The sequence below is a fragment of the Erithacus rubecula genome (assembly GCF_903797595.1).
Source record: "Erithacus rubecula genome assembly, contig: SUPER_Z_unloc_2, whole genome shotgun sequence".
Lineage (NCBI taxonomy): Eukaryota > Metazoa > Chordata > Aves > Passeriformes > Muscicapidae > Erithacus > Erithacus rubecula.
In genome coordinates, this window is record NW_027635860.1 from 7,767,364 (window position 1) to 7,790,037 (window position 22,674).

The 22,674-nt window shown below is 37.1% G+C and overlaps 1 protein-coding gene across 3 annotated transcripts in view; it reads left to right on the forward strand.

Moving 5' to 3' along the window:
- Positions 1–20,665, forward strand: part of FRMD3 (FERM domain containing 3) — a 113,161-nt gene extending 92,496 nt beyond the window's left edge. For 2 of the 3 annotated variants that reach the window (XM_079330963.1, XM_079330961.1), the window contains exons 10-14: positions 26–114; positions 3,276–3,350; positions 3,907–3,975; positions 7,076–7,197; positions 17,878–20,665. In XM_079330963.1, coding sequence (XP_079187089.1) covers positions 26–114; positions 3,276–3,350; positions 3,907–3,975; positions 7,076–7,197; positions 17,878–18,473 — 951 coding nt within the window. In that variant the 3' untranslated portion in view covers positions 18,474–20,665. The remainder of the gene's footprint in view (positions 1–25; positions 115–3,275; positions 3,351–3,906; positions 3,976–7,075; positions 7,198–17,877) is intronic. The other variant, XM_079330962.1, reaches the window with a different exon arrangement.
- Positions 20,666–22,674: the final 2,009 nt, after the last annotated feature.

Here is a 22,674-nt window from a genome sequence, read left to right on the forward strand (position 1 = left end):
TTTGCTTTCTTTCCCTTGCACTTAGAAGAAGGCTGTGCTGTCATTCCATACCTCTACACCAGCAGCCTGCAAGCATCTTTGGAAGTGTGGGGTGGAGAACCAGGCTTTTTACAAGTATGTGCACCTGAAGTAATTATCTATACTAAAAGTAAAAAAAAAAAAAAAAAAGTGCATGTGAGTGGAAAATTGTGAAATGTTCCATTTAACTAGCAGAAGGCAAAACACAAACAGAAAATATGCAAGTTAATGGGGAATATTATTCCACTTCAAGCCAGTATTAGAAAAATTGTTAAAAATTGAAATGAGACAGGAGAGTTTTGACTCCAGCACAATGCTTTTGCTGTTCCATAGTGAGATGGACAGAGTATTGTGCTTGTGTCTGGGAACATAGCTGTTAATCTTAGACCTGCTGTGGAATATCTTGAGAATGGAGGAAAAAATCTGCTTGATTCTCTGGGCTCTTCTGCCAGGAGGTAATTGCTCTTCTACTTGAAATCGGAGGCTTAGTAAGAGTTGATTAAGTCTTGAATAAACAGTTCTCTTTAATGATTTAAGGAAGAAAATAAAATGTTCTTGATAAATTTTGAAAGATACCTGTGATCTTGTTATACATAAAAAGCCTGTAAAATGACAAAAAAGGTAGTATCTTCCTCCCTATTCCCTAGAAAGAGAATCTAATAATAATTCTTCATTAAAAACTCCTCTGCATTGTTTCTGCCCTCCATTGAAGTGGTTAGATCTGTTCATAGAGGCATGTGATTTTTATTCTTGCTGCTTAGTGTTTCCTTACAGCCTCTAGCATATTTTATATATATGACTGTTTCTGTTTTGGCACATAGCCACAGCAGGAGGCTGCTGTAAGGCTAAATAAAAATGAAGTAGGAAAAAAGTGTCTTCTAACCTGGATGCTAATGACCTGCTTTAATTTGGAGAAGAGTGTCTCTTTAGTTTCTACAGTGATACAATAATATATAATCTATTCAACTGATATATTCAATTGAATAGAAAAAAAAAACAAAACCAAACCCCAGGAAGTAGGAGCTGGCATGAATCATTTGTTAACTCTCTATGTCAACATCTACTGTGCTTGAGACTATATCAAGCCTAAGTATAGTCTATAAATAAAGACTAATTTGAAGTTTATCCAAAAGCATTTTTTGTTGGAAGTAGGCTTAAGTAGGAAAATACTGCATGGTGTTAGTTTCATTTTATGTTATAAGAAATAAATAGGGAATATGAGATGATTTCCTCCTAAAGAAAAGAAATTTTTTTTTTTAGTAGAAATTAGCTCAATGTAAAAATGTCTCAGGGGCACTCAAAGGAATATCATCTTTCTTCTGTTGTGAAATGGCTGAAATATTAACTATTTGATCACAAATACATGGTTTAGAGGATTTGATCTTGGCTAGATGCCAGATGCTTACCCAGCTGCTCTTTCACTCCCTCTGCTCAACAGGTTAAGAGGAAAAAGCACAGTAACTTACAGCTAGTATGGTAACCTACAGCTTAGTATAAGACAGAAAGATTGCTTACCAGTTACTGTCACAGGTGAAACAAACGACTTGGAGAAGTTTAACTTTATTTCCTTTTAATCTTTTCACTAATTTCTAATTGCTATCAGAGACAAAACTAAAACACCCTTCCAGGATCAACTTTACTCCTTCATTTCTGACTCTCTCCTCCTTGCCCTGAGCAGCTCAGGGAGATGGGGATCTGCTCCTTCCTTCCTCTACTCCAGTCCTTCAGGACACACCTGCTGCATTTGTGTTCCTCTCCATGGGCCCCAGCCCTGCCTGCTCCAGGGCTGCAGCTTCCTTCAGAGCACGCTGGCCTGCTGCAGGGTCTTCCATGGCCTGCAGTGAGGATATGTGCTCTCTTTGGCTCCAGTGGGACACCCTCCCTCCCCACAGTTTTCTCCATTGTCTCCCGGACAGAATCTGCTCCCACACCTGGAGCGCCTCCTCCCCCTTGTTCTTCTCTGACTTTGATGTGTTCAATGCTGTTTCGCTTATCTATTTTTATACTTTACAAATTACCTTATGAAGTGGAATTATTACTTAACAATGATTGCTTAAAATTATGCCCAGCTGTTTCAATTTTGGTGGGTCTTTCAAGAGGACTTTAATTAAATAAAATGAAGATTGAAAATGTTACTCAATGAATAGGGACGAGAACAATAGATTGAAAAATTGTAATGTTTAATATGATGAATGCAGAAGAATAAAAATAATCCTTCAGACATAAAACTGAAGCCAAAACTACCTATACGAAAAGCCTCAAGATCATAGTTTCGAAACAGGGAATGCTTTCTCACATTTCAGAGAAATAGAGTTGTACAGTGGGGACTGTTTCTTAGCAGCACTAGAAAAATCCCATTTGTTTAAGTTCTGTGTAATATCAACAAGATGTTCTAATAAGATTAAAGCAGACATAGTCAGATTGTGTAAATAATTCATGGCAATGACACTTTGCCTCAATTAAATTTGGTCCTCTCCTCTTCCTAGAAGAGTTTGAGGCTTGAAATTTGAGATAAGGTTATGATCACATGGCATATTTTGAAAAACAGAGCTTTGGTCTTGTCTTCATCCAGGTTCAGGGGTCACTGTTGCCATTATTCAAATAGATATTAACCATGGAAATTTGTTTATTTAGAGTCTGGGAATGGGAGACTCAGTACAAAATCAATTTGCCATTTTTCAGGAGAACATGGCATGTGTGAGGTACTCTTCCACATTATAAAATACTGTGATAAAAAGTTGCTGTGTATTTGGTGATTACAAGGGAGCAGTAGGCTATGATGTAGGCTATTAAGATGTTGACTGAATAGAGATATTGGAAAAGCACCTACTTTGGGAGAGAACTTGTCTTTTTTGTTGTCTTTGTTATTTCTTTGTCTTCTCAGTAGAAAAGCAAAATTAGCCATATTTTCCCACAAACAAGATGGTTTTAGGACACATATCCCAGAGGCTTTTTGGTATACCATGGTCTTTCCTTCATCCTGGGAATGAAAATTCATAGAGAGGCAGCATGTGTCTGCATTTAATTTTCCTGCTTTCATGACAATTACTTGTTCCATGTTCAGTCATTCTATGCTGTCTGAATTATTTTATGCATGTTTCATAGTCTAGTTTATATAAAGGCATTAAAAAATATCAAAAGCTCATTTTTTGAATATTACTTTATGGTATAAAAATAACAAAGCTTGTAATTTGCCTTGTTCATTTTTGCTTATCATGTCCTTGAGAAGGTGACAGCCTCTGTTGTTTTTCTTCAAGGTATGCAAAGTCCAGTCAGATCAAGACGATGTCCAGCAGCAAGATATTTTTTAAAGGCAGTAGATTTCGATATAGGTGAGTGTTTAATGTTTCTTATTAATGGTAAATAATTTCAGGAAGGAAGAAAATGTCAGTAATTACTCATGGCTAATTCAGGGCTTTTCCTGCTAGAGGATCTCTTCATCCCTACCTGACACAAAATTTGAAAGTCTTTCTGTTGCCTCTTCTAGTGTCACTTAAAAAATAAGCAGGATTTTTCACACAGATGCTTCTGTCAAGAGTAGTTCCACCAGCAGATAACTCTGCTTTTGGTGCACTTCTGTAAAAACAAGGATGTGTGGCCAATGCAGAGATTTGATGCCCCCTGGGTCGCTCTGAAACAGGTGTGATATCAAGAGGCAGTCCAGTTCCACTTGTGGTGTTGTACTACACAGAGTCCTTTTTCTTTGGTAGCTTTGTGGGCAAGTAGCCAGCATAGTTTTATTCTGGGAAATTATGTATGCACTTTATTGCATTTTTTTGCCTTTCTTTTAAATTTTTTTTGGTAATGTTACTTAATTGTTCACATGTATGTAATTCTTGGTATGTATCTCAGTATTTACTTGAGTATTCATTCCATCTTATAATGCAGTGGAAAAGTAGCCAAAGAGGTTGTGGAGGCAAGCTCTAAAATCCAGAGGGAACCTCCTGAAGTTCACAGGTATGTTTTGACATTCAGTATCAAAGTTTAAGGATCAGGGAGGATAAGTGTTCTCCTTCCTTTACTGTCAGGTGCAATGACTATCACTCTGAGCTTCCACAATTACACATGCAAACCTTAGGAAATGCATGTCTGACAATGCTACAAAATTCTGACTGATGTCTCCTGTAAAAGAGAACCTAACCTGTGCTACTTTGAAGCTGAGTTTAACTAATCAGTCAGATTGACAGCATATATTATTTGTTGTGTTATGGCATAAACCGCTATTAAATGATTCTGACAGAAAAGTACATTCTAATTTCATTCCTAGATTTTGTTTGATTTTGAAAGTTCCTGTTTTTTATATGTTTATGGGTATGTTTCAAAGTAGACTCCATAGGTTTCCCATAATGCTGTCAGATTAAAAAGAATGAAGTTCATTCAGTAAAGAGGAAAAAGTATTAGAGAATCTTTTTTTTCAGAGGAAAATTTGGCTTGTAAGAAATAAGCTGCTGGAGTTTTTGTTAGCAAACTAATGCTTTCAGGTCCTTTTCAGTCATTGTTGTGACAGTAAAAATTCCTAAAAACCTGATTAAAGCACTTCAGAAAAGAAGGAGGTCATCAGGGAAAACTACTTGAAACTTTTTTTAAAACTAGGTTAATTAACAGTCTGGACATTCTACAGCCATAATCCTATTTTTGTTGAGATTTCATGTTTGGGGCGAATATGCTCTGTTTATTTTTATTTGAGTATTGGTATTCTGTCTATATTTGAAATAGAAATGCATTGTCTTTGCTAAAAGATAGGAATATATTTGCAGTAAATATTTGTAATATGCTGTCCGGCCCTACTATGGAATTGATATTTAGGCCATACAAAAATACTTTCAAACATATTTTTCAGATTACACTTTAAAATGGGTAATTGAAGGTCTAGAATGTGTTAAATGATAACACAGAAGGCAGAATATAGATGCATCATTGAGGCAGTATAAAATACTTGGTCAGACAAATGTATTTTAAATGAGAATTGTTGCTCACTTTAGGTAATAGCTTATTGCCTGCTTTTCAAGAGGTTTCTTTTTTCCAGGATAGAAGAAGATTTTCATACACTTATTTTTTATGTTGTGTTTTGCTTTTGTTTGATTGCTGTATTTAGAATTGTTTTAAACATATAGTTTAAAACTTAGTGGACCAAAAGAAACAGATCAGAGAGCAAATAAGTTTATAAAGTTTATAAATCAGTTTATAAATACGTTTATAAAGTTTTATAAAGTTTATAACATCACATGGATTTAATACACATAAATAGCAATGCACATCTTTTATCATTAACCTTCTTACAAAGGTTTCATTTTTAATATTATAGAAGCTCCAAGTTCAGTTTCTTAGAAAGATTAAGGAATATAATGATTTCAAGTGCTTTTATAGCTCAGGTTGTGAAATGGGAGACAGAGGTAGATGATTCTTCTAAAAGCACAAGCAGGCAAAAAGTATAGAAAATTTCCAGCTCAAAAAAAGAGGCATGTTTTTAAAAAATTTACTCTGTGAAAGATGGAAATGATGACTTTTCAGAAGCAAAACATGCAGAAAAAAAATTTGATTGAAGGTAAACTAAAATCTACATATCTATATAAAGTTTTTCCTCTCTGTGCTCTCACCCTCAAAGTAAATTCAGTTGTACCATGGTTGCATTAAGAAAAAATCATGCAGTTGAGAAGAGGGTGCTGCTCAGTATTTTTGTGTAGATATTACACTTAAGGCACTGTGTACTGAAAATCTGTTGGAGTGTGTGGTCATGCAGGATTAATGCAGTGGCAAGTTCTTCTGACAAATACATAATGAATAATTTGATGTTTTGCTTCCAGAGCATACCTGAAGGAGGCATTTTTGTGAATAAGTATGGAGCAGAAGCCTATGGATGCTTCCAGGCACAATTCATATTTCAGGAGTTGCTGGAGAGCTTTTTACAATAAGCATAAATGTTCAGGGATTGCATAAAGAGCCTATGGATTTACCATTGGGCTGGAGAGACTGTAATTATAATAATCTGAGTGAAAACCTTCTGTAGATAGTGAAAATTTAAACAAAATAGTTATCAGAGAGTGTTCAGAGAATGAGGACATAAATATCTTTGGACATTTTATTCCCAGAGAATATTTACTTATAGATGACATAGATTAAGAGTTGTCCCAAGTTTACCTTAACCTTCAGCAACACACAGTTCCATCTTCTGACTTTCAATAGGTTCTTTGTTCAGTTTGTTTATGTGGAATTTTAAGTTGACCCTTTTGTGCAGACTTGAAATGCATTTTGTGAAACTTCAGGACTGTATCCATACACTATTTGAAGTCGAGTAGAATACTCTTCCCTTTCATCTTTGCTTTTGTCAAAGTAAATATTTTATAATATAATGGTTAAGATTTACTGCAGGATTCTTGCTTCAGGCCTCTATCATGTAAATCCTAGATAACATATTCAAAAGAGCTATTTTATATTCTCAGTAATGTATTTTTGGCTAATAAGCACCATGACTGAAGAAAATCAGCAACATTCCTAAAACTTGCCAGAGCATATTCAACACCTGATACCAGGAAAGCCTCTTAGAGTGAAGTAAGACAAGAAAGGAAACCAGCCTGAGTGCTGGGATGCATGGTGTGCAGGCAGCATCTGGGGTACGTGGGCATGAGTGAGAGCACTCTGTGTCTGCAAACCACAGGGACACAGCTGTCCCTGCTTTAGTCTTTGATCCTCAGCACTCAAACTGTGACCAATCCTTTATCCAGTTCTGGAGGCAATGGAACAACTTTTCCCTTCCTTGAATCCAAATACTAATGTTTGCTGTGCACCATAGAGAGGAGCGACACACTGAAATCCTGCCTGAGGATCTCCCTCCTAAAGGAGGTAAATCAGCACAAAAGCTCTCACACCTCAGATGTTGAAATGCTTACATCTGTGGAGGGTGAGCATAACACAGCAGAAAGCAGCATTCAACGTGTAGAGCTCTTTACAGCAGCTCAAGCCCTCAATGTAATTTGTGCAAAATAACTCTGAGATGAGATCTGTTGGACTGCAGTTATTCCCAGAAAGCAAACTGACTCTGTTTTCCCCATTCTTTTAGAACCAGCATTACTCAGAGTCGCAGCTCTCCCTCCTTGAACAAGCAACTCATAATCAACATGGAACCTCTGCAGCCTCTCCTTCCTTCTCCCTGTGAGGGGGAAGAGGTTCCTTTAGATGAAGGTGAGTCACTTACCCAATTCCTTTCAATATTTATTACAAAGCATATGGAAAAAGGTGTGATTCTGACTCAGGCATATGGAAAAAAATCTAATAATTTTCATTAGGAATACATCATTAAGCCTCTCTATGTCATACCCAGAAATTACCATTACCTCAAGAAACTGTGCATAAGCTTTATGCAAGATACATTGTGAGGAAAGTTACTGCTATTTGATTTCCATTTCAAAAAATCTTTTAAATTGTCAGGCAAAAGGATCTTAGGAAATAGTCTCAAGATGGCACCTTTTTCTAATAGTGTCAGCAGTCCCTCAGGAGTGAAAATGGGCAGTTTACTGCTGGATATCTTGTTTTTCTCAATTCCCTTTATTTTTATATTTCTTTCTTTCTTTCTTTCTGCTTTAGTCTGCTAATTTAAATTCCTTGACAAAAAAAAAAAAAAAAGACATTTTTTGAAGATCAGCTATGAAAGATCTTCTGTTAATTTATCTTCCTTGACAAAAAGAGATGTCATTGGAAGATCAGCTTCAATTTACTCTGTAGAACAACGTTTTCCATGTGTTTCTTTATTTCTTGATATTTAAAAATCACATTGAACACCTTTCTTTTTGAGATACAGTCACTACAAACGATGACATGAACACCACTGGCAGCTTAAATGTGCATAATTGCCTTTGTCCTAATAAAAATGAAGCCAACCAAACAAAATCTGACACTGGCTCTTGCTTGAGATGGGTGAGATAATTGTTTGAGGGGTTGGAAAAGATGATCTTTACTGTTGCTTTGTTTGGATCAATGGGAAACAGAAAATAGCTTCCTTTTCATGGGAGTTTGTCCTAATTTTATTTTAAAGGAGTTGTATGAACATGTTTTGTTCATTCTTGGGAGTCTGGACACTGAATGCAGCAAGCACAGGGTAAATTACATTGTCTTGTGCAGACCTTATTACAATCAGTAGTAGCAGGTGTTAGTTTTAACAATTACTTGTTTACCTCTCTGTGAAATACACGTACCTGAGAATTTGCCTTCTAGCAGCCAAGTGCCACCGCTGTGTTTCCTCTGGGCAGCTGTCACCACTGCAGAGTATAACAGCAGCTTGTCGTGCACAGCCACACGTCCTTGTCTGCATCCTGTAACCACACTTACAACCCTAGGCAATAAAATCCATTTTTGGAACTGGTGACTTATTGCTATATGCTCACCAGACAGTTCTTGTGGTAAGTGTTTGTGTTACGTAAGTTTGGAAATTACATTTCCTTTCAGTCCAACAGATTGTTGTTACTATGATGAGCTAATAGACATATTTGCTGGTGGTATTTAACTACATACTTTATATGTTGTTAAATATCACCAGCTGCTACGTTAACAGTCTTTTCCTGCAGAAAATTTGGCTATATCATCAAATTGCAGCTTGAACTGATCTCACAGCTCTCCAACAGTGATGCTGGCTCTCTTCCCAACATCCATTTTTGTGGATTCCCACATTCTCCTTTGCATCAGCACTAATCATACCAGTGTGAACTAGTAAAAGGAGTTAAAAAAAACCCCAAAACCCCAGTACATAAAATAAATTCAAAACAGCAACAGCAAAACCAAACCAACCCAATAACAACAGCAAGCTGAATTAGAACAAAAAAACCAAAACCCCCAAAGGCCTCTTAACTGTGCACTGTCTATTATTGCCTTACTCAACCTTTGAGTGGCTCAGCAAGAGGGTCAACCAACTCCCTGTATTGGGGTAAGGGCATGAGATGGAGATGAGGAGAGGTGAGGCATCCAGCCCTGAGACTGACACAGCTGCCTTGGGAAACTGCTTTTGGTGTGCTACAGACATGAAACAGCCTTAACATCTTTGTACATGTCTTGACCCAGTGAAGTATACTTTCATTTTTGTTGTTCCAAGGACAAAAGTCGATGTTATCAGATCAATAATTCATGCATGAAGTCTCCACACACACGTATCAAGTGACCAAAAAGAAGCTTTCATCACTCTGTCAAAACTACATTAATATCCTGTGACTGGAGAGGTAGGGTTTTGCCTTTTTTATGAAAAAAGTAGCCTACTCAAATTAGTGAAGCTGTGATAGCATCTGGTGCTATAAAATCCAGAGACAATGGACTACCACCTGCAAAACAGTTGCCAAGTGATCACCACAGGCGGTAACCTGTCTCACCAAAATCAGATGGCAAAAGAAGGCAGCCACAGAATCTATATAGCAGCACTACAAGAAATACAATGCATTCAAGTACACATGGAGCAAGAAATGAGCTATAACTTAGTGCTGGTGAGGCTGCACCTCAAATCCTGTGTTCTGGGCCTCTCAGAAAGAGATTGGGGAAGAGATTGGAGACTGGACAGTGTCTGGAGAAGGGCACTGGTGTGAGTGAAGGGTCTGGAGCACAAGTCCTGTGAGGAGCATTTGAGGGATCTTGTTTAGTCTTGAGGAAGCATGGGGTGACCTTATCACTCTCTACAACTTCCTGAAAGGAGTGTGCAGTCAGAGGGGATTGGTATTATCCCCCAGGTAATAAATAAAAAACAAGAGAAATTGCACCTGAGAAAGTTTAGTTTGGATATAAGAAAATTTTTTTTACCAAAAGGATGGTGATACATTGGAACTGTCCAGGGACATGGTTGCATCAACTTCCTTGGAGTGTTCAGAAGGCATGTGTGTGTGTGGTGCCTGGGGACAGGGTTCAGTGGTGAACACAGCAGTGCTGTGTTAACAGACTTGATCTTTCCAACCTTAATGATTCTGTGTACTGAATGAGCACACACCTGCTGCCATCAGTCTAGATGTCTGTCTCTGTGGAGGTACTCAGCTGTGTAAGATTTCGTTGTAGAGGAGAGGCATGTGGAGCTTTTGTAGGTACAACTATTTTAAATTTTTTAGATAGTCTTTTTCTGAGAATTAGTATAGACCGGCAGTTTCTGAGTCAGCTGTAAGATTTTAAGATTTCTCCCTTAGTTGTGAGCAGATAAAACGATGGGAAGCAATTTGAAATTAACACGGTCATTTCTCTTTTGCATAAGCATGGTCACATGAAAGACAAATGATAGATTTTACTTCTCAACATCAGTATGCAGGAACACACTGGCCTTTTTTCCCCTTGGACTAAGATTTGACGCCTTGGATATTTTTATGCTTCTGTGTGGCTCAGCTGTTATGCTGGCAACTGCTAGCTGAGATGGATGCTGTGGAAGTTTGCAATGTATGTTATGAGGCATTTGGAAATCTTTCAAATGTAGGAAATCTTTCACAACCTTGTCTGGCTGACATTTGAGCCCTTGTATAGGCCTTCCTTTACGTATTGAATACATTGGTGGTTAGATTTTTGTGAGAATTCATTCTTTCCAGTTTTTGTAGCCATGTAAACAATCAAGAGTCAACCCCTTTTAGTTAGAATTCCATGATCCTATTTTGGTCACTGCAACAGTTATGAAAATAAAAATAAGAAAAGAAAACAGAATTCTACTTTTGAAGGGGTGATAAAATGGAGATGGGAAGTGAAGGGATACTTCATCTTTCCTCACACCCACAAGAAAGGGCTGAAAAGGAAAGGAAGAGAGAAATCTTTACTCTAACAGAGGAAGGTGTAAACTTTTCCTCTGCTGGATATTTGTGCTGTACAAGCTGTGTGGGGAAGGTAGCCACAGTAAAGATGCTTTCCAAAAGCTTCATTGAAGCAGATGTCTTTTATGAAAGAAATATCTGAGGCTAAAATATACATTTGCAGGACACTCTCCCCTAGTCCTCTTTTTCCCACATATTTGCATGCATCACTGACTTTTTGGTACAAGGAGAACAAGGATGTCAGATAATGGAGTCTTAGCACAACATGAGTATTCTGGGAACTGAGAGACTGTATCCCCATAAGTACATTCCTTCCAGTTTACCTCTTCTCTGTGTCTTTGGTGTGGAAGTGCCCAGCCTTCTAAGACAACATTTCTTTCTGGTGGATAAGAATCTGTCAAGCAACTGTCCTCAAGTGGGAATTGGAACTCATGTGTAAAGAGAGAATTTCTTTTTTCCAGACTTACAATTTTTCTGTTCTTGTTTTTACATGAGAAGTTTTCATTCTAGGCCAGAAATTAATGTGCTTTTACCTCAGAGGTTTGCTTTGTGACTAAGGTTTGTAAGCACAGCATAGGATTTATCCATTGTATCTATATGTTTCAGAAATAATTTTCAGACAGTAATGGGGAACTGACATTACTGGCATATTAAAGCTTTTTAGAAAAATAATGGGACTATGTATGCTGGCCTCTTTTTAACGGCACTATGTTTTTGTGCCTTAGATATTTTTATGCCTCTATGTGTGGTTCAGCTGTTATGCCAGCAACTGCTAACTGAGATGGGTGCTGTGAAAGTTTGTATTGTACATTATGAGGCATTTGGAAATGTTTAAAAATAACCTCTGATTCTGTTCCCTACTGGGATATTTTTGTTGGCCATGTTAGAAGCTTGTCATTTGATTCATTGAGAGCAACTTGTGTTGTCTCTTAAAACTCAGCGGGAACTTAATAAAAGGTCAAAGCTGGTATGGCTAGAGCTTTTACAAGATCTTGAGAAGAGGAATTAATAGTCAAAATGGTGAAATGTCTTGTAAAAATCCAAACCAAGAGAAGCATTCATTTGCGGATGGTTAACCACTGCAACAAGGAAGTATGCATTCGTTTGCTGCGGCATGGCTCCAAGATCACAGCCAGAAGGGCTGGTAAATTTGCATTTATTTTACTCAAAACCCTTTTTAAAACCCTCTTACCCTAGTTTATTACAATGTCTCTTGGAAAGGAATTGTACTTGCACAATTGAATTGTACTTGTACATGTAAATGACATGTACAGCAGAGGATAAGGACAAATTACTGACAAGAGTGAAGTTTTAAATTGAGAAAAAATGAGACAAAGCATATATTTTTTTGCATGTTTTACAGAAAATTATGGATTTATTTGTTAACTGGCAATGAATTAGGAACTGGAATTTTGCCTTTGTATTTTTCTGGGACTGAGGTGGGGGAAATACTTTGAAACTGTAGTAATTTATGACAAAACTAAATAGTTGTTAAACTAGTAGGTAGTAGATTTTGAATGTAAGTTGAATGCAGTAGCTGAGGCAGTTCAGCTTTTTACTTCAATGAGTTTTGCACACAAGAGGAGTGCAACCCAAGCAACCAAAAGCATTCAGTATTGTCTTGGACAGAAAAGTGGTGGTTTTTTTTAGGAAATGCCTTTGCCAAAGTATTACCCCCATCAGTAAATATGTCCATTTCCTTAATGTCATAGGACATTTTAAAATTTGTTTTTGCATGCTTTTTGTAGTACTGTTTGCTTTTGATATTCGGGCACCTATAGGTTAAATTATTTCAGTTTTTACTAACCTATATTAAATCTCTGCATTGAATCTTCATTTCAGAAATTCATTATAATCAAAGAATTAACTGAAAATGTTCTGGCAAAGATTAGAATGTTGTTGTTCTTTTGATATTAGAAAATTAGAAAGCAATGAGTGCAGTAGATACAGGAGAAACTGCTTCTTGCAGAGATTTGTCCCTGAGTAGCAGCAGCTCCTGGTTGTCTTTGCTTTTTGAATTGCCACTCAGGGGAAACAGTAGGATCTATGAGAATGCACCTAAGTCCCTTGATTCAAAAAGAGTAGCAAAATTGGAGAAGCATTATTATTGACATGTGTTTTGTATTCTTACATCTCAGAGGTTTTATACTAGCTCCAGAAAGATGTAAGACACCTTGTTGATTTAACATAATGACACCAATCATAAGAGGTTTATATGTTGGGACTACATTAATTCTTAAACATCTTGATTTTGTCATACTGTTTATGAACATGTCATTCCTTTTGAAGTACACATGCAAAAAACCCGAATTATATATATAGGTCAGTATATAAAAGATGTATACCAGCACGAAAGCACAGGAGGTAGCTTGTGCAAGACTCCTAACACGGGTCATGTCTCCTTGGGAGAACCCCTTTGTGACCCTTTCAGAGCAGTGCTGACTCGTGCCAGGAGGGGGTCGCCCACGCCGATGGGAATGCTGAAATGTCCCGCTTGCCCTTTTGCTTGGGTGCTAACCTTTCACATCAGTACTCTGCTCTTTTCAGCCTCACTCTTCTTGGCGTGGTGCTGGACACTGAGTGGCTGCAGTCCCATTACCAGGTCCTTCTTTCTCTGAACTGCTGACAGATGTGTCTTGCCTTCCCATTCCTGCTCCCATGATACACAGCTGTCTCTCCCTGATGCTTCATTCAGTCCTATTGCTGCTTAATCCTGTTTCTGGAAGGGGATCAACAGCTCTGGCCAAAGGGAGATTGAAGACAGGCATCTTTGAATGGTTGCCATGCAGTATGCTCTGCCTCTGCCTCTGTGCTTTTTGTGGGGTGCCCTTTGTGGGGTGTGAAAAGCAGAGCAGTGTTCAGTGGCTGTACTAGCCATGACATTGAACACCGTGACACAGCGCAGCTGGGAGGCAAGCTCTGATGCCACCAGCATGCAACTCATATGAGCTGGCAACTGGACAGGGCTTTGCTCCCTTCTAGAAGTTCCCATTAGACTAAAGCAAACAGCTATGGCCAGCAGGAAGGCCGGGTCACTGCCTAAAAAGGAGTTAGTATAAACTGTCATTGATTAACTCTCCTTGCAAAGCTGTAACAGGTGTCTTTCATGGGCACGGGACGTGGGTATGGCACAAATCTGTGACCTCTTGTCTCAGGGCAGGAGGTCTGGCTGTGGTGCAAGTCTTGCTTGATATAGATCCTGGGTAGGGAAATATTTAAGTTCAATGCAATTCCAGACTCATCTCATTTTTCTGTGTTTTCTTTGTGACATTCAGGCTCTTTGTTCATGTGAGAAAATAACTTTCTCCTTCCCTCTGGAAGGTCATTCTATTCATAGTACAAATGAATTTTGTCCACTTGGAAAATAAGCAAAGGATACATGATATTTCTAGAGGAAGAAGTAAAAAGGACAGGAAGGATTCCTTCTAATTGCAGCCTGGCTGGCCTCTATTGTTTACACGTGTGTATGAAATGCTTCTAGCACTATTCTCTCTGGACCATATCTAATTTTCAATTTCTCTCTTCAAAATGAGGCTATATTCATACTCGTTCCTTTCTGCAATATAAAAGGCTGTTACAGGTGTGTAATTGTGCTTCTGGTAAGAAAAGCCATGTGCAGGATATGTGGCCAACAGACAACGAGTGAACTGAATTTTTTAATAAGCAGATGGTACATTTTTCAGAGGTGCTTGTACTCCCAGCAACTGCAGCTTCTTAAGAATGGTGGAGCTAGAGCTGCCCTTCATTTTGTTAATCCTCAGCTGCTGGTTTTGGCCCCTGTAGAAATACTAGCAGCTGACAACATTTATGGCACCTCTTTCATGTTCATGTTCACAGCAAATGACTACATTAGTAATCTCATGTCTTATTCAGGTTCACGTTCCTGATTTGGGGGAATCACAGTATTTGGTGGAAGAGGAATACTGAGTGTCACCTAAGATAATGAGATCTCTGGCTTTGTAAAATTTGTTAGTTGCCAGAAAATTGTACCAAACTTTTGCTGTGGAAATATAAGAAATAAACCTGAGTTTGTTTACCTGATATTCCAGTAATTTGTATTAGAAGTTTCTGATTTATGAAATCCAAATTGCCAGTAAGAATATAAAGAATGTAAAGAAGAAGTTCTTCTCAAATGTAATTTAATTTTTAACTCATAGTCCTTTAAATCTGAACACAACATAAATTTTAACTATTGTTAAAGAGGTAGTAGACTTTTCAAAATTGTGCCAAGAAATTATATAAAATTTGTTATAAAGGAAGTACCTAAATACTTGTTATATATGAATAGAAGCAAAAGATTTGCAGTAGAGTCATGGAATAATGAAAGAGTATTGGGAGTTGGGCTTTCTTCAACTCTCATATTCTATTTTATTCCGTTGGAATATTTGGAGGGTTTTTTTTTTTCTTTTAACTTGATTTTATTACTTCAGATAACTGACTTTCTTGGGGGCTATTTGAAAAGCAAAAAATCCAAAAAGCTTTATTCTCTCTTAAATTCGTGTTACTGGAATATTTATTGTACTGTGGACTTTTGGTACTTTAATGTGATATTCTTAGGCCTACATAAGCTTTGTAAATTATATTTGACACAACTATCTTACAGTTACATCTTTCAAAACCATCAAAATATGAATGGCTTGACATACTGATCTATATATTGCAGCATAGCTGAAACTTTGCTGGCATCAGTCATGTTGACCCTGAGTAATACCTTGTTCTTTCCTCAATCCTTGACTTAAAAAATGTTGTTGTGCTACAGAGAATATGAAGGAGCAAAAAGAACAACTGCATGTATTTAATTTTTTAAAATATCAAATAAGCTTGCAGCAGCATTTAATGCTCATTCTAAATTCTCAAATATTGATTTACACTAGTATTTGACTGATATAAAATGCAGTTATTTTGATTTAATAAGTTTCAATAACAAATAAAGGAGTTGAAAATTCTTAGCAGTTGAAATGAAATAGTGGAATGTAAATTTGATGTGTACTTCAGATCTGCAACACATTGCAATTTTAATACAAACACTTCGAGTACAAAAACACTGACATTAAAAGGTTCCTCTGCTGCCTTCTATCAACAGGTTAACCTCATAGTCAGAAGTTTGCCAGTTATTTGGGAAAAATAAAATTTTAATGAAATTTAATATATGTTGTTCATATTTGCTATGTATTTTATGCAAGCTGAATTTTACTCTGGGGAGGAGAAGTAGGCTCAAGAATCATAAACTGGGGTGACCTTTCTTTGTGGTGGCTGCAGCTGTCCTCAATGATGAGAAACATGATGAAGATACATTACTGACCTTGCACCTAAGATGGCATAGAGAGGCCTATGGCCAGAATTGTCAAATTTGGGACAGTAAAATTGGGAGCTTACAACCATTTTGAGATGTCTAAGTAAATGGTTCAACTTAAATTTTACTCATATTAAGAATAATTGAAAAGCATATTTGAGAATCAAATGGCAGTACTTGTGTGTCTAAAGAAATGTGTAGATTCTTTACAGAATTAAAAAATTTTGGCTTTTCTATTTCATGTATCATGGGTGTACTCTCAAGTAATTTGAGTACAGTTTGATAACCCAGCATTGCCTATTGCCTTCTGTTACTTAGGAGAAAGATCTTCCAAATCTATTCTCACTTCTTGGTGTTCACACAGTGTTTAATCTCATTTTATTTGGTTTGTATCCTCCTCTTAATCGCTGTGGCATATGTATTTCTTGATGTAAAGACTGGTGTAGACAATTAAGTTCCAGAACAAAACAAGTTTCATGGTGAAATGGGATGAATTTCTAAATTGGCTGTGATAAGAGAGAACAGAGTAGTTGTGGCAAGGAATTATTAGGTAGGAAGCAAAATCAGACACATGAAAATTAAATTACTGAACTAATAATTATTGATGACAAAGTTTAAATTCATATATGCACATTTGCTGCTGAAAGGAACTCTCCTGCCCTCTTTCTCCATCCCTGATAATGTGCTGTCTCCACAGGAGCACATGACAAGCCAGCTCAGGAGGAGGAAACATCATATCTTAACCCAGGCTACTTTGCTCAGTGATGAAATTAAAGGAAGCAGAAATTGTCTTTTTGGCCAAAATGTGAAACCTCACCTGGAACCATGGCCAGTGAGATCTAGAGAGCAAGGAAAAGAAAAGAAATTACAGAGGAAGAGATCAGTCTGGGCCACTTTGAACACTTAAAAAGGGAAATTTCCATGAGGAGGTGTCTTAACATCGTTTTGTAAGGCAGGTCTGTTGCCCAGCTGTTCTCCTTTCCTCTTCTGCGACTGACAACTAACAGCAGTCACTGAAGCATTGATATAGCTGTAAACAGCTAGACTTCTTTGCAGACATTGCTATTAGAGATAGACTGGAAAAAGGAGAGCAAATTTTGAGAGGAGAGGACTTGAGCAGGGAATCGTGTCATAAGAAAGTCTCTGTGAAGGGGAGAGGGAAATTTAGAAGAGAGAGAAAACAGCTAAAGAACTAGATGAGCAAAAAAAAAAAGACATGAGAAGGAGCTTTTTTAACAGGTGAGGCAGGCTGTTAGAAGGCTGTCCCAATGATATCTAATCCTCATATCATGTGTTAACTTTCCTCCTCTTTTTCCATTTTACTGATAACATGAATTTGTTGTGATAATCTGGTGTCTTTTTAATGTCATGCTCTATTCTCAACCTCAACTATTGTCTTACCACACTCATTCGTCTCAAAGCAATGAGAGTTGGTAGATTATGCTGTTGTTGCTACTATTATTATTATGAATATCATACACCAAAGAGCACCAATTCACACATGTAGCTGGCATTAATTTATGCCAGAAGTCAGATAATAAGCTGCTCTCTTTTCTAGTTTGCACTACATTATTATCCTTGGTAGCTGTGTCAGACGCTCTTCAGCAGATCTGATGTACTACAGCATTGTAAAGATACTGTCCCCTTCAAAAAGCTTTTCCAGTTTTTGATAATTGTGTACAGTCTGGTTTTAACATTCTGCAAAATTATTGCAGAATCTTCTTTCCATATGTCTGTTGGATACTCTTGGAAGGCTGACTTATGCTACCAGGCTGTGAGAAGTTTAGTATCACTGTTTTAATCTCATTTTTTCAGGTATCCAACTGCCAAAGGAAGAGGAGATTTCAGTACCTGTGGCTTCAAGCTCTCCAGTAAAGGATACTGGGAAGGATGTTGATCTTGCCATTGAACAGGAAGAGAAGATGAAAGAAGAACCCTTAACCATTTCAGAGCTGGTATATAATCCAAGTGCCAGCTTGCTGCCCACCCCTGTTGATGATGAGATTGACATGCTTTTTGATACCTGTCCAAGAGCAGAGAATGAGAAAGATGACACCGATTCATTTGAGGAACTTGAAGCAGATGAAAATGCATTTTTAATTGCGGAGGAGGAAGAACTGAAGGAAGCTCGGAGAGCCCTGAGGTGGAGCTATGACTTTTTAATGGGCAACATAGAGGTGAATGCTTTTGTGAAGAGTTTCTCCAGACTTTTTCTTGTAGGTCTTGGACTGTTATTGTTTGTGTTCCCCCTTTTTCTTGTTCTCTTGGAGTCGGACCTTCAAATCTCTTTCCTTCATGAAATCCGCCAGACGCCGGAGTTTCAGCAGTTTCATATCGAATATTACTGCCCCCTTAGGCAGTGGATGGCTTGCAAAATAAACTTCATCCGTGATATGCTGGGCAGCTTTTAAATTTCACATTAATATGATACAACTAAGGGCTATATTCAAAATTTTAGTTAGTGACAGTTTTCCATAATGCCCCGGGCCCATCTGTTGGCAGCTGTCGTCATATCTTTATGTACAGTTTTTGTTATAGACTCTGCAGGTTCTTTAGTTCCCTTTACTTAAGTTACCAGCTTATACAGTCACCTCTCAATAACCAAAAAGCAGCTTTATTTTAATTACATTTCAGACTTCCAGCTCATTTATTGCATTATATAAGACAGGGTCACAATAAGTTTTGTTGTCCTTAACCTTTCAATCCATGACATTATGACTGATGATATTGAAAGAAAACATTTTTGAATATACTCCTTAGTGCAACAATCTCTTCTAACCAATGCCTATACAAGCAGTGTTTATGCTGGGTTTTTGGTTTTTGTTTGTTTATGTTTGTTTGGGTTTTTTTAAATTTTTATGTGTTTAAGATATTTTGGTAAATTTTTAGTAAAAAGTCAACTTACAATGTTATTTAAATGTACATTAGTAAGAATAATGCAGAGGGGCATGTAGGGTGTTTTTAGTGTTTTACCAGTTGTTTGTTTTTAAACTGGGGTTGGACAATGAATGAATTTAATGTAGCTCTATACAAAGGGACTGTGTTTGGGAAACATGCAGAAAGTTCTCTCAAGTTCAGTAAGGGCTGCCTGGGGGAGGTGAAATGACAGCAAGTATGCAAAAGAATTTCTGAAAGGCACAGTTCTAAAGTTTGGGGAAGTGAGCAGAACTGAAATGATCCTTCCTCTTACCTGTCAGGTTGTCTTCCACTTTATCAGTTCTGTAGAAAGTCTTTACAAGATAGTCCAAGTATGTTTAGAGAAGGATTGAGTCTTCAGTCTAAATGTAGATTATTGTACATAACAGGAGACAATAATAGTAAGTAGCAAAAAAAAAAAAAAAAAAAAAAAAAAAAAGAGAAAAAAAAGAAAAAAAGAAAAAAAAGAAAAAAAAAGGACCCAAAAAAAAACAGTAGTGAGTGAGCTACTTTTAAAAACCACAAAGAAGATGAAAAGGTGAAAAAGGAATAAATTTTTCATACTTCTCTTAAAAAGCAAAGCATTAGGCTGTACAGTTGATATAAAAATAATCTACTGGCTCACAATTAAAGGCTTAAAGACTTTAAGAGATGCAACTTCATGCTTGATGCCCTTTATGACTAATCTCTGACAACATATTTTCTGTGCATACTAATATGCTTCCTTTCACATATAGCACCATACTTACCCTCGTTCCTTGTTATTATGAGCCCAGTTACAAGATCTAATGCTATTTTGTGTAACATGGATTTGTATGTCTAAAGGTATTCCAATATAGCTTAGAGAATATACTTGCGTAAAATCTTGTCAATGCTGAGAATATTTGAAAGCCCTCAAATATACCACTGAGGTTGTATTTAGGACAAGAAAGTTTTTATTCCTCCTCTCCCACAATCTTAGTGCAGCCTTGTTTCATTTTTAAATGAAGCAATTTTGGCTTCAGACTCTTTCTCCTGCTTAGACCTTTATGAATTGGGGACATATTTGAGGCTACTTTATTAGATGTGCATTTAACACATTGTAACCACATGTCTAATTCCTCCTAAATAAATACCTTTAGTTTCAATATCAGGGAATCTCTTTTGCTTAATTTTCTCTTGTAAGCCTTTGCCAGTGTCTAGTTTTAAAATGGCCATTTTCATAGTGGATTTTCCCTTCCATTCTAATCTTCTCCAGTTTTTAAAAGACAAAACAGTTACGTGGCTTAGGAGTTCCTTTCCTCAGCTGAAAACTTTTGGATTGCTATTTGTCTCCCCTCCAACAAAGACTAAATTAAACAATTATGGTTTTGTCTTTGTCCTTGCTAATCTGTTTCCCAGAAGAATCACTTATGATTAGTTACTTATTGTCTATTCCTTCCTATGCTACTTGCAGCTATATGATCCTTTCCCACAAGATAATAATGATCCAGCCTAATAGAAATGGAGAATGAACAAATGTAGACATTTGGTCTCACCTGGAAATTACTCATTTGCATTGTTGTTGAACAAAGGGGTCAGAAAAGGTGTTTTCAGTGGTGAAGGCTGTGAGAGCAGACATCTTGCTGGACTGTGAAGACATGGTTCCAAACAACCGCATAGAAAATCTGATAATCACTTAAAAAAAAAAGGTTGAACACTATAGACTTAAATTACAGCACTTCAGAAGTGCTTGTAATGCTTGATTTAAGTCTTAGAAATCAGAGTTAGAAAATAGCTCAGTTGCATGAGAATGTAATCTCAACAATTGTGCAGTTCAGTGAAGTTTTATATAGGGTTAAATGCAATCTGTGTGCACATGTGGTTATGTTTACTAACCATGTGCATACATTCAGACCTGGCCTTTTAAAATTCTCCCCTTTCCTTCCTATATTCTCTGGTCTATCAAACTAATTTAACTAAAAATCATGAGAGTCTTATAACTTAAAGGGCAGGACCATGTCACACACACAGGACGTGGCTGGGCACATTCAGAGAGGGCAGCAGCTTTTTACTAGTAAAGATGACAGACTTGGACTATAGAGTGTCTATAGGTACAGTATTGTGTATTTCTGTCTGTGCTTGGATTATATTGTAAAATGTTATGTACTTGAAATATATTTTGTGGTTTGTCTAACATTTATAAACACAACTCTGGGAAGAATTAAAAATGGTTTTATTTCATGGAGTGTAAGGGGAAAATATACCTGTAACTTGAGCCTTATCTTTGTACAGTGAATTTCACATTTCTATATGTCAACATCCTGATTGTTTTGTATGTTGATATGATGGCAGGAATCCCTAATAAAATTACACTGGAGAAAAGCTTTCTGTAGTTATGACAGTTCTTACGGAAAAAGATTTTCTATAAATAATACTTTTTGTCACAAAGTACTTGGATTATAATATAGTACAATTTTTCATGACCGTTACAATGTCTTGAATATGATTTACTTTATACATCAGTTGGTCAGACACTAAAAAGTGCTTTAAAATAGGATGTTATTAGCACAGCTTCAGGCTCATTTACTGAGAGGCTGTTACCACATAAGAGTGAGTCAGAGTCCTGAGATACAGTGGCTGCACACAAAGTAAAAACTGAGGGGCTAATTTTACACTCAGGCTCTGGCAGTGGACATACAGCTGCAACATTTCAGAGGCAGGTCTGGCTAGATGGTTATGTAGGAAAAGCTGGGCTTGAGTTGGTTTGGAGCTCTGACAGAGCAAAAGTATTTGGTAAAAAATGTACAGTTGATTGCAATGAGGCAATTGATTATAATTCTGAGAACCTAGGAGAAATAGAAGATACTTTTTGAACACATAAAACCTTTAGATGAAGACATTACGGTACTGTATAGAAAGTGCCAAAATCTAAATAGACTCTGGCAATTTGAAATGTAAAGTCTAGGACAATATAGTACAGGTAGACCTATTTATTCAGTTTAAAAGGATGATGGTTGTAATACAGCCTTCAAAAGGGGTTGTGTTCCTTTTTTAACCTAAGAATAAAATATCCTCCTCAACATTGTTTGTGTTCTGAAATCCCTGATATAATTTATGAAACTAGCATTTGTAAAACAAAGCACTTTTACTTTGGGTAGAAACTCAGCATTTGCCATAACTTTTCTCTGAATCATCACACAAATTTATGTAGAATTGCAACTCAGTGAAATGCCATGCCAGAGGTGCAGAATTTGAAGAAATCAGGCTGCATTTTTTGGTGCTAATGGTCACTGTAGGTCCTTGACAACAGAAGGATTGACCAAACCAGAGATCACAAGCACCAGAAGGTAAGAAACTTCATCTGGAAGTCAAGTTACATTTCTTAACATTTTGTTTGGTTGTGTTGGCTTTTGTTGTGCTTAAATCCCAAAGGAAGTAATTCTCTCTTCTGTTTGCGTGGATTTGCTGTAGATTTCATCTAAGCTGTCATCTTATATGGAAAAAGACATATGTCTGGGGCACACTGTGAAGATATCAGCTATCACAGCTGTTAAATGCCATACTACTAGACTGATCCCATAGCATGCTGCCCCTTTACAAAGGTGGTTTCCTCATCATCTTTATCCTCAGAAATCTGAGGTAGCTGCTGTGACATTTAGAAGCAGTTGTGCTTGGGGTTTCTTTCTCTAAAGGCAGGTGATTGATGTTCATCTCAGCCAGATGAACTCCCTGCAG